Here is a 12,586-nt window from a genome sequence, read left to right on the forward strand (position 1 = left end):
CGGTGCCTTGGGTGGATGCTGTGTGTGTGGCCAGACTCCTCAGCCCTACTGGGAGGCAAAGTCTCTGTCTGATGGGATGCAGTTAGAAGGCCAGCAGTCTTTGAAAATGCACCCTGGCATTTCACATGACCTCATTTTCCTTGTAACAGGACTCTTAACACTCACTGGCACCAGTTGTCAATATAACAGGAGCTGGACAGGCCATCTGCTTGCTTTGGCACATCCATCTGGTTCTACCAACTTCCCAGAAACAAAGAAAAGGCAGCCAGTGTGAGTGAGTAAAGCTAAAGCTGGAGCAGCAGGTAGTGGCCCAGTATTCCTTCGGTGCCAAGATATAGGCCTTCCTAAGATGATATTGAAGAGTTTTAAATAAATGCCTTACTTAAAGAGTCTTAATCTCTTTACAGAGATCTAGCCTATGGCAGTGATAAAAGAGGGAACTTGCTCCAACTAACTGGTGGATGGTGGGGAGTTTTCAGTGCTGTGTCCTTGGAATGTAGCACACACTTTCAAAGGGTGCCAGTTTTCCATAAAGTACAATTTTGTGGTTCTTACTTGGAACTACTTTGTTTGGCTTTGGCAAGCCACCTCTTGGACTTGGAGTTGTGTTTCTGGAGTAAATCTTCCAGGGTTGACTACGTTTTGGAGTTCCTTTATGACGAGCTTCTCTGTATATTTTTTCCTTAGAAGCAGATATAAAACAGAATAGAAATAAGAGAGAGATCAAGTAACTCTTTTATACATCATCTTAAATATCACATATTGACAAAAATAGCTAATTCCCAGCCAAACCATCTTTTAAGATTTCTAAAACCTGGTCAGTATTTATCTACTCTGAGTAAAAAGAATCTTTTGACTTTTGGCATGCTTTGTAAGTTGAAAAGCACTTAATTTTTTTCTTAAATTTCAGTCAGCATAGCCCCACACACTAAATACAACTACAAATGTTTTGATGTACTTGTTTCTTTTTAAATCTACATGGAAAAAGTTGTCAAAGATCTCAGTGTTTAGTTGTAACTGTACTGTACTTTATATCCTGTTTTGTTTATGAACATTTTAGCATAAGCTTTTCCCCACGCTTTTATCTCCTGTAACTATTCTTTTGAAAGGTAATGGAAACTTATGCTTTCGGTTTCTTCCCACCAGGTATATAAAACTATAAAACTGAGATTTCCTGTCTTCTCTTACTCCCTATAACTTGTCAGCCTCAACTCTCTTTTAAATCCTCGGTGAACTGCTAAGCAATAGAACCCCTTAAAAACTAAGGGAAATTTTCAGCAGGTAGGAAAAATGCTAGTGTTCTTTAGTACCATGTCTTGCTACATTTAAGCAACCTGGGTACCCTGTGAATAAGAGAAAAAACCGCCCTGGCTGGAGTAGCTCAGTGGATTGAGCGTGGGTTGCGAACCAAAGTGTTGCAGGTTTGATTCCCAGTCCAGGCACATGCCTGGGTTGCAGGCCATGACCCCCAGCAACCGCACATTGATGTTTCTCTCTCTCTCTGTTTCTCCCTCTCTTCTCTTCCCTCTCTAAAAATAAATAAATAAAACCTTTAAAAAAATAAAAAATAAAAGAGAAAAACCCCACATCATGAATTGAAATCCTGACTTTTTCTAAGGAGCTAATGATTAAAGGCCCTGCTGATTCTTTTTTCCTTTTAAAACATTCCTCTCTCCATACTTTCCACTGATCTGATCAAATGCCATTATAGTAGAGACTTTTACCCACTGTTTCCTCCTCGTCATTCGTTCCTGGAGGTCCAATATTCTCTTGCACTTTATTTCTTCTTAGTTCCCTTTCAAATGCCTCAGTTATTGCCTATAGAGGAAAAGGCCATATGATATTTAGTTATAAATATATATATACACAAATCAAAATGAAGGAAAAAATCACCTGAGATCTGCAATTGTATTCACTTTTTTAAAAAGTTTCTTTAGGCTCTGTATCACAAATTTACATTATTTCATGGATGTATACTTGGGACATAAAATGAAATTCTATATAATGTGTGTTTTTCTTCTCATGGTTCTTGTAATTATTTTGATACTCCCTTGAGTAGACACTACATGCTGTTGTAAGATGTACTATAGCAAAGCAATGAAGTGTTCTAAATTTATATTACACTTCAAAATCCCTACTCCAGAGCAAAATCTTCCTAACTGCCTCCTTTCATTCCTGTCTTGGCGCTGTCATCCTATCTGTAACTTAAATGGCCTGTCACACTTAATCTTCCTCCAATTCTACTCATCTCTGAAGCACTCCCTGAAAATATCAACCCTTACTTATCTCCTCTTTCTTAACTCCCTTCAGTACTGGGCTGTATCTGACAAGGTTAGTGTTCTCAAAATTTTGCTGAGTACAAGTTTTATGCTCCCTAGCTGGGGACATAAAAGCTATGTCACATAATTTTCTCAGCCCAAGAATATGAAATGCATTTTAGCCTTGACTCAACAGCATGGTCACTGCAGCATTTGGCTGAAGGTAAATGGTACTATTTGCTGCCCAATGGTAGTCAAGAGATGGAATGGACCTTTGCTCGGAATCGGTGGATATCTGTTTCTTTTGGCTTTTGCTGCCTTTTTCTTTCCATATGCAACTGTTTGTTTTTGTTAACCGGAGATGGAGAGAGTGAATGAGATCTGTAGTTTGGCTTTCTATGCACAGCAAGTCCTGCAACACAGAAGAGACAAATACCATTAGTTCCTGACAACCAGAAACATTAAGTCGGACACCAACAGTTAATTTTCACCAAATGCAAAGAGAGTGACTGTGAACATGTTAAATGTACTCTAAATGTACTCTCTCCTATGACTAATTAGTATTTGTATTGTTTAGTCACACCAAGTAAACAGACGAGTGCACATAAGTGTGCACTCTCTCAAAGAAGTACTTAGGCTCTATATTCAACTTGGGGTTGAAAACAGCAAAATGTGGAACTGGAATGCCAGCTGTACACAGAAGCCAATATTAAGTGCTCTTGGTGGTAGAGGAAGAAAGAAGATGTTAAAGTCATTTGAGTCATACTGTCTCCTATCCTTTTACATACCCAAATCTTATTTTTATAAAGCAGTGTGGTTATAAGCAAAAGTTAACATAATTTAGCTTTTTCTAGGCAGTCCTGATATTTCCTACTTAGACACCTAGCCCTCCTACCTCCACAGTGTCTAGGAGATATAACAAGTCACTTTTCTCCACAAACCTTTTTATGTTCCACTGCTTATAGCTGTGCTTGGGCATCTAATAGTTGTAAAGAGGGGGACTTGGTGCCTTTTTGGAAAAGTGGAATAATTCGATATATATCTGAGGTCAAGAAACTTAGTTTGATACCTTTCTAAATAAATTTTCCCAGAGAATTCATATTTCCCTGAGCTTTTTTCTTTTCACTGTCTTTTAATTTAAATTTTAATTCATTTCGAATTCTGAGATATTAAAAAAAATTGAATTGCACAATTTATTTAAAATGTTGTTTTTAGGATATTTTACTATAACCATAATATATTCTTTAGAAACAGAACATCTAATTTAAATAACATTTTAATTTACAATGTTTTCAAAACTGGATACCATAAATATGTGTATAGTAAACATACAGGTTACTGGGTTAGGGTTCCAGAGACTACCTGAGGCAAGTATAAAGGAAGAGAGATGAAATAAGAAAAAATATTCTCCAAGTAAAACAAAACAAAAGGAAATAGGTCACAATGTTTTAGATGAGAAATACTATTTCTAGAGAAACAAGGATGAGCAAAGTAGACAAAAGGGAATGGAAAACATGCAGAATTCTAGCTGGTGGAAGACAGCATAATTACTTGAATTTGAACAAATAGTAGGAAGTACCTGCAAACCACAAGCTCATGCATTGCTAACATGAGTACGAGTATAAACTGGTGCAATCACTTTGGGGGGAATTTGGCAATGATATATGTAAGTGTAAACGCTGTGATCCAGTAATTCTAATAGATGTGGATCCTAGAGAAACTTGCTACCTGTTACTTACTGCAGAATTATTTGTAGTTACAGAAACAATCTACATGTCCTACAGTAGGAGAAACGGTAAGGAATATAGATGCAAACACAAATGAGGTAAATTGTAAGACTTTAGGTACATAATAGTTAAAATGAATGAAATAAATTTATAAGTATCAACATAAATTTTTAAAAAATGTTAAACAAAAAGCAAGTTGCTGAATAATATATACAGTATATGTAAATTTTTGAAAACCATATTTTATAAGTAACATACAGGCTGTTAAAGTATAAAAACAGATAAAGCATTCGTGTTCAAAATGGCAGTATCGGAGTGATGTCAGCATCATGGTGGAGTGGGGAGACCCCTATGTATTTACCATTAAATTTACAACTAATCAGACATCTATAACCCAACAAAGGTTTCTCTGTTGAACACACTACCTTGCCCTGAGAGACACACACATTGGTACATCTGGAGGTGGGTGTAATGGAATGTGAAAGGGAGGCGGGATGGGGGTAAGGACAGGGACAGTGCCTGCAGATGCAGTTCCCCGCTGCTGTGTCTGAGCCCATGCTCCAGCTAACACAGCAGCAGTGGGGCAGAAGGGGCACGGCTCACACATTATGCCTGGCAGAGGGTAAGAGGGGCAGAAGCAGTGTCTGCACCTGAGAATCTGGCTCCCTCCCCTGACCAGCAGAGCCATGAAGCAGCAGTGGAGACATATCTATAGCCTCAGCCACAGGGAATCAGGTAGCGGCATGGCAAGGTAGCAAACCCAGCTTACCCCAACATGCCACATCCCACCCGCCATGATGGTGATGCCTGGAGACCCAGGTGACACAGACACAGCTGAGACACAGAGCACCCCAGTCACCCAGGTGGAGACTCCTACAACCACAGCGACACCCCAACCAACCTCAACCCCAGAGGCACAAAGCAGCACAGGTAAGAGAAAACACAAACTTGTATTATAGCACCATCTACTGGAAAACAAAAGAAAGACCTAATTACCAGCCTACCAAATTGTTAAAATCAGGACTGTACCTATGTAAGAAAGGTGTTCACTACTTCAAATATGCCAGCGGAGAAACAACCCATCAGGCACCACGAACAATCAAAGTAACAGGTAACAGGAAGAAAATGCCAGTTCTCCAGAAACCAAATTCAAAGTGATGGAACATTGTCATCTATTTTATTATTTTTTTAAATTAAAAAAAAATTATTTATTTTTAGAGAGAGGGGAAGGGAGGAAGAGGGAGAGAGAGAAACATCAATGTGTGGTTGCCTCTCACATGGCCCCCCACTGGGGACCTGGCCTGCAACCCAGGCATGTGCCCTGAGTGGGAATTGAACCAGCCACCCTTTGGTTCTTAGCCTGCGCTCAATCCACTGAGCCACACTAGCCAGGGCATTATTATTTTTTATTGATTGATTTTAGAGAGGAAGTTGGGGAGAGAGAGGGAGGGAGGGGGAGAGAGGGAGAGAGGGGGGGAGAGAGAGAGAGAGAGAGAGAGGAAAGAACATCAACTGGTTGCCTCCCATATGTGCTGCAACTGGGGATTGAACCTGCCACCTAGGCATGTGACCTGACTAGGAATCGAACTGGATGAGCCAACCAAGCCAGAGCCATGTGACCAGATCAGAATATTGTCATCTAAATGATAAGATAACTGCCCTGACCAGGTTGCTCAGTTGGTTAGAGCACTACCTGGATACACCAAGATTGCAGGTTTGATCCCTGGTCAGGGCTTGTATAAGAAGCTACCACTGAATGTGTACATCAGTGGAACAACAAATTGATGCTTCTCTCTCCCCCCTCTCCCTCTACCCTCTCTAAAAAATCAATAAAAAAATATTTTTAAATTACTCCCTGGATGGTGGGGCTCGGTTGGTTAGGCATTGTCCTGCAAACCAAAAAATGTCACTGGTTTGATTCTTGTAGGGGCATGTACGTTCAGTGCCCTGGGGCACATGTGGAAGGCAGCCAGTTGAAGTTTCTCTCACACATTGATGTTTCTCCCCCTTCCTCCCTTCCCTTCTAAGTCAAAAATAAAATATAAAAAAAATGGTAAGGCAATTCAAGGCAGTGTGCATGCTGAGGAACTGAAGTCACAGGGCTGTGAGGGGGGTGCGGCTGGCTTGTGTACGCTACTTTCAAACATGTAGCAATGTTCATGCTTTGAAAGCAAAGTATGTGTTTGTCTTTGGTTATCTTTCATTCAAGTACAGTCATCCACGTCTACTGCTGAAAACAATTGCTCCTCCACAGGGACAGGTGGTTCAATACAAACTCTTAAGACATTGGAGAAGGCATCAGAGAAGTAACCTTAAAGAATAGGCTGAAGGGAAAAGAAGCTAGCTGCTAAGGCCACAAAATAACTGAAGACTTAAGAGTGGAAGCCCAAGATTTTGTTCAGTCAGTTCTACAATCATTCAGTCAGCATATTCTAGGCGCTTTTCATGCATGACGACCATCCACCAGTGAGACAGACCATGCTGGCCTCAGACCTGACTCTCAGTTGGGTTTCATCATTTAGTGACTCTAAGACCTTGTATAAGTTTTGTCCTTGAGCCTCATCTTATCTGTAAAGTAGGGATAATACCTTCTTGATTTGGGAATTGTTACAGTTAAAAGTGAGTTCTTGCCATTCCACAAGGATAATCTGTGCTACACCCTGCTGATGTCAAGGTTGAATGTCTGCCCTCAAGTTGGAAGACCTCCCACAGCACCCTTGTTAGTTCCTAATGAGGGCAGAGAGCCCAGAAGGCCAGCGCCTAAAGCCCTTAGCAGCTTTTCCCCATCTTCTGAAAGCCAAAGCCCAGAGGGTTTTTCTGAGCAGCAGGGACAGGCAGAGCCTGTACCTGCCCTCTCTACTTCTGGGTTGGTGCTTTAGCTCTGAGCATGAACTTGGCAAAGTTTGCAGCCAGGTTGTGTGCCTTGTGATGTGACTGTCTCCATCCTCCAGGGCTGGCAGCCTTGCCTTGCACCTGTACAGGGCTCGGAAAGCTTTTTGGCCTGACCCCTGGCTCCTCCCTCAGACCCCCTGGCCTCCTGATTATTGGTTCCAGGTGTTGACAGCTATGGCAGCATGGCCTGGGTGGTCTAGGGACATCAATTTTTAAATTTAATTCTAGAAATAGTAGGCCTCCCTTAAAGTCTGAAAAGGCTAATATAAGACAATAAAAGGAGAGAACATTTAAAACAAAAAAAAAAGTGGTAAGAGAATTCAAAAGAGCAATTGTGAAAAAACTCAACAAATTACAAGAAAACTGAGAAAGGCAGTTCAATGAGCTCAGGAATAAAATTAATGAGAAGTACTTAACCAAAGGGACTGAAAAAGAACGAAACAAATTCAATAAATGAAATGAAGAATGCACTGGAAGGAGAAGTTAAGAAAACAATACCATTTGCAATTACATCAAAGAGAATAACACACCTAGTAATAAACTTAACAGAGGAGGTGAAAGACTTGTACACTGCAAATAAGATGAAAGAAATTGAAGAAGATAAGGAAATGGAAAGATATTTCATTGTCATGGATTGGAAGAACTAACATTGTCAAAATATCCATATTACCTAAAGCAATCTACAGATTCAATGCAATCCCTATCAAAATCCCAATGGCATTTTTCATAGAAATAGAGCAAAAAAAATCCTCAAATTTCTATGGAACCACGAAAGACCCCAAATAGTCAAAGCAATGCTGAGAAAAAAAGAACTAAGCCAGAGGTATCATGCTCCCTGATTTTAAACTATACTTCAAAGCTATAACAATCAAAACAGTATGGGACAGGCAGACAACAAGACACAGAATTGAGAGCCCAAAATAAACTCACACATATATGGACAACTAATTTATGACAGAGGAGCCAAGAATACATAATACAAGGGAGAAGTGAAAGTTTCTTTCATAAATGGTGTTGGGAAAACTGGATAGCCACATGCAAGAGAATGAAACTGATCCACTATCTTACACCATACATAAAAATTAACTCAAAACAGATTAAAGATTTCAATGTAAGACCTAAAACAATAAAATGCATAGAAGAAAACATAGGCACTAAGTTTCTGACATTAGTCTCAGTGGTGTTTTTGTGAATCTGATTCCAAAGGCAAGGAAAACAGAAACAAAAAAACCCAACTGGGACTAATTACACCAAACTAAAAAGCTTCCACACAGCAAAGGAAAACATTAACAAAACAAAAAGGCAACCAATGAAATGGAAAAAGACATCTGCAAATGACAATTCTCTATAAGGGGTTATATCCAAAATATATAAAGAACTCATGTACCATATTTTCAGACTATAAAACACCCCCCCCAAATTTGCAGGGGAAAGGGGGCTGTGTCTTATAGTCCGAATGTAGTTTTACATTTACATTGGTGAAATATTATGTTATTTATGTTATTAAATATTTTACCACATTTTTTGCTTCAAAAAATTTTCCCCCATTTTCCTCCTCTAAAACCTAGGTGAGTCTTACAGTCCAAAAAATACAGGTCACTCAACACAAATAAAATTCAATTGAAAAATGGGCAGAGGATCTGAACAGTTTTCTAAGGAAGACATATAAAAAGATGCTCAATATCACTAATTATTTGGGAAATGCAAATCAAAACCACAGTGAGCTATTACCTCACACCTATTAAAATAGCTACTGTCAAAAGGATGAGATAGCAAGTGCTGGAGAGGACAGGGAGAAAAGGGAACCCTTGTACACGTCAGTTGGAATGTAAATAGAAAACATTATGAAGTTTCTTAAAAAATTAAAAATAGAACTACCATATGACCCAGCAATTCTACTTCTGGGTATATATCTAGGAGGAAAATGAAATCGCTACTTCAAAAAGATATCTGCACCCCCATGTTCACAGTAGCATTACTTACAACAGTCAAGGCATGGAAACAACCTAAATGTCTTACTGGCAGAAACAGAACAAAAAACATGAAATATATATGCAAACACATACAATGGAATATTAGTCAGTCATAAAAAGAAGGAAATCCTGCCACTTGTGACAACATGGATGGGCAATGAGGGCGTTCCTGCTGAATGAGATCTGTCAGGGAAAGATAAATGCTGTATGATCTCACTCATATATGGAACCTAAAAAACAAACTCATAGATACAGAGAACAGACTGGCGTGTGCCAGAGGTGGGGACTGGGGGTTGTGTGAAATGCATGAAGGTGGACAAAAGGTACAAACTTCCATTTATAAGTTCTGGAGATTTCTGGGGATATAATGTACATTACAGTGATGATAATTTAAAATACTGTACTGTATATTTGAAAGTTGCTAAAAGATAAGATCTTAAAAGTTGTATGTTAACTTACTGTGGTAATCATTTTCTAATATATGTGCTGTATATCTTAAATGAACATGATTATAAATGTCAACTATATCTCAATGAAACTGGAAAGAAAAAGTAAAAAAAGACAAAATAAGAAAAAAAAGGTGTCAATTTTGAGAGTAGTTTCTTTGAGGAAGGAAAAAGAATGGACCGTGGGAAGGACAGACAGGACCTTTCAACTCTCCCTTCAACACAAAGGTGTAAGCAAATATAATTTTTAACATCTGCTACTGCTAGTTGTGAAGATACAGGTATTTGATATTATTTTTGATCATTTTTATATTTGAAATATTTTTTTAAAGATTTTATTTATTTATTTTTAGAGAGAGAAGGAAGGGAGGGAGAGAGAGAGAGAGAAACATCAATGTGCGGTTGCTGGGGGTTATGGCCTGCAACCCAGGAATGTACCCTGGCTGGGAATCGAACCTGGGACATTTTGGTTCCCAGCCCGCGCTCAATCCACTGAGCTACGCCAGCCAGGGCTATATTTGAAATATTTTAAATGAGACAGCCAGTCACTATAAACACATGAAGTGCCTAAATGGGTCCCCACCCTGTCCTCATCCTGGCCAACCTGGGAGGGGGAGGTACCTGGCCTTCGCTTCTTCGGCCCACGCTCCATGATGCTGTCACTGTGCTGGGAGAGGGTTTCATTTCCACTCTCCACCTCTTCATTTCTAGTATCTTCTTCTTTGTGGTCAGTTTTTCCTCTAATTCGATCACCCAGGGCACTTTTTAACATCTATCAAGAAAATTCAATATCTTTTCTTTGATTTTGGCAGAATACAAGTTGGAAGGAGGAGACAGATAACATTTAGCAAGCTTCTCCTGATAATTAGGTACTAATAACAAGTTAATGCTTATGCGTGTTTAGTTTCTAAGGAGTGTGTATCAGTGCTATGGACTATTCAGTTTCAATAAACCTTACAGTGAGTCACGTAAGCATTTAATACATTTATTCTGTGATATCCCCAAACTGTAATATTGTATTTTGCAAGAATCAGAGATGAAGCTAATTTTATAACAAATCTGTCTTTAGAGACAAAGGGAAACTATACAGATGTATCAAAAGATAAATGGTTTAATGTAATTTCCTATGTTAAAGGATTAATTTTCATCCAATTTCAATAAATATTTGCATAAATCTGAATTGGTGATAACATGAAAAGTTGATTCTCATCATATGTCCATAAGTGACTTATGGACCATTTTCATGGCAACTAAAACAAGTAGTTTTCCAGTTTCTCAGTTTAATTTCACTTTCAGCTGTAAGATCACTTAAATGCTAACCAACTATGGCAATCACAATAATACATAAAAACAAGACTTGCCCAATCTAGTTCAGAGAGCCGTTGAGAGAGTTTCTCTGATACTGCATGTAATTCTTGTTCTGTTAATCTATTTCTTGGCCTCTGGGAGAAAGATGAATCCCAGGATGAGACTGCAGCTCTTTCGTATCTGTAATAAAAGTGACCATGTGACATGTAGGTAGCTAAGTATACATTACTTAGTTTAAAATAACTGTAATGTGTACTTTAATGAATATTTCATACTGGTTTTCACAGCTTAGTTTGGAGAGTACACTGACTCTTCAAATCCCTTTGCCAAGACCACAAACACTGGAGCCTGCAATGTTACCTTTTTCCTTTTGGAAGCTTCCTTGTCCTAGAGCCTTGGACTTGAGTTGGATATGTTTCCTGTTTGCTAGCTTTAGGCAACTTAGAAGTTAAGAAACCTTTATTATCTGGTTCCTATTGAAAACAAAAGAGAGTTGATTTAAAAAACTACAAAGACGACACAAAATAACATTTTGGGTGTGGGGGAAGGGGAGGATCTATTGCACAAAGCTAGGTACCTTTATTCTCCATGTTCCCTAATACCAAAGGAATGGAGTTATGTCTATAAATTTGTACTCAGAGAAAAAGTGTGGCTCAGGATGCCATTCAAATAAAAAGGCAGGTTAGGTGTTTGCAAATATGAAAATTCAGGGATTATGGCTACACCTGGACAATGAAAAAATGATCAAATCACAAGTGGAAATTATTTTTTAATATATTTTACTGATTATGCTATTACAGTTGTCCCATTTCCCTCCCTTCACTCCCCTCCACCTTGCATACCCCCTCCCAACCACATTCCCCTCCTTTAGTTCATATCCATGTGTCATACTTGTAAGTTCTTTAGCTTCATTTCCCATACTATTCTTGCCCTCCCCCTGTCTATTTTCTACCTACCATCTATGCTACTTATTCTCTGTACCTTTTCCCCCTCTCTCCTCCTCCCACTCCCCTGTTGATAACCCTCCATGTGATCTCCATTTCTGTGGTTCTGTTCCTGTTCTACTTGTTTGCTTAGTTTTTATTTTTGTTTTAGGTGTGGTTGTTAATAATTGTGAGTCTGCTGTCATTTTACTGTACATGTTTTTTATCTTCTTTTTCTTAGATAAGTCCCTTTAACATTTCATAAAATAAGGGCTTGGTGATGATGAACTCCTTCAACTTGACCTTATCTGAGAAGCACTTTATCTGCCCTTCCATTCTAAATGAAAGCTTTGCTGGATAGAGCAATCTTGGATGTAGGTCCTTGCCTTTCACAACTTGGAATACTTCTTTCCAGCCCCTTCTTGCCTGCAAGGTCTCTTTGGAGAAATCAGCTGACAGTCTGATGGGAACTCCTTTGTAGGTAACTGTCTCCTTATCTCTTGCTGCTTCTAGGATTCTCTCCTTCATTTTAATCTTGGGTAATGTAATTATGATGTGCCTTGGTGTATTCCTCCTTGGGTTCAACTTCTTTGGGGCTCTATGAGCTTCCTGGACTTCCGGGAAGTCTATTTCCTTTGCCAGATCGGGGAAGTTCTCCTTTATTATTTGTTCAAATAAGTTTTCCACTTGTTGCTCTTCCTCTCCCCCTTCTGGTACCCCTATAATTCGGATGTTGGAATGTTTAATGATGTCCTGGAGGGTCCTAAACCTATCCTCATTTTTTTTAATTCTTGTTTCCTCATTCTTTTCTGATTGGATATTTCTTTCTTCCTTCTGGTCCACTCTATTATTTTGAGTCCCAGTTTCCTTCCCATCACTATTGGTTCCCTGCACATTTTCATTTATTTCACTTGGCATAACCATCATTTTTTCATCTAATTTGCAATCAAATTCAACCAATTCTGTGAGCATCCTGATTACCAGTGTTTTGAACTGTGCATCTGATAGGTTGACTATCTCTTTGTCGCTTAGTTGTATTTGTTCTGGAGCTTTGATCTG

General features: G+C 38.9%; 1 protein-coding gene across 5 annotated transcripts in view; it reads right to left on the reverse strand.

Annotated features, from left to right (window-relative positions):
* The window catches only part of CEP95 (centrosomal protein 95), a 36,001-nt gene that overhangs the window by 4,915 nt on the left and 18,500 nt on the right, over positions 1-12,586 (reverse strand). For 4 of the 5 annotated variants that reach the window (XM_028519239.2, XM_036033488.1, XM_028519238.2 and 1 more), the window contains 6 exons: positions 10,965-11,077; positions 10,658-10,784; positions 9,918-10,068; positions 2,531-2,670; positions 1,729-1,818; positions 556-682 (listed from right to left, as the gene is read on the reverse strand). In XM_028519239.2, coding sequence (XP_028375040.1) covers positions 556-682; positions 1,729-1,818; positions 2,531-2,670; positions 9,918-10,068; positions 10,658-10,784; positions 10,965-11,077 — 748 coding nt within the window. The remainder of the gene's footprint in view (positions 1-555; positions 683-1,728; positions 1,819-2,530; positions 2,671-9,917; positions 10,069-10,657; positions 10,785-10,964; positions 11,078-12,586) is intronic. The other variant, XM_036033487.1, reaches the window with a different exon arrangement.

The sequence above is a fragment of the Phyllostomus discolor genome, chromosome 8 (assembly GCF_004126475.2).
Source record: "Phyllostomus discolor isolate MPI-MPIP mPhyDis1 chromosome 8, mPhyDis1.pri.v3, whole genome shotgun sequence".
Lineage (NCBI taxonomy): Eukaryota > Metazoa > Chordata > Mammalia > Chiroptera > Phyllostomidae > Phyllostomus > Phyllostomus discolor.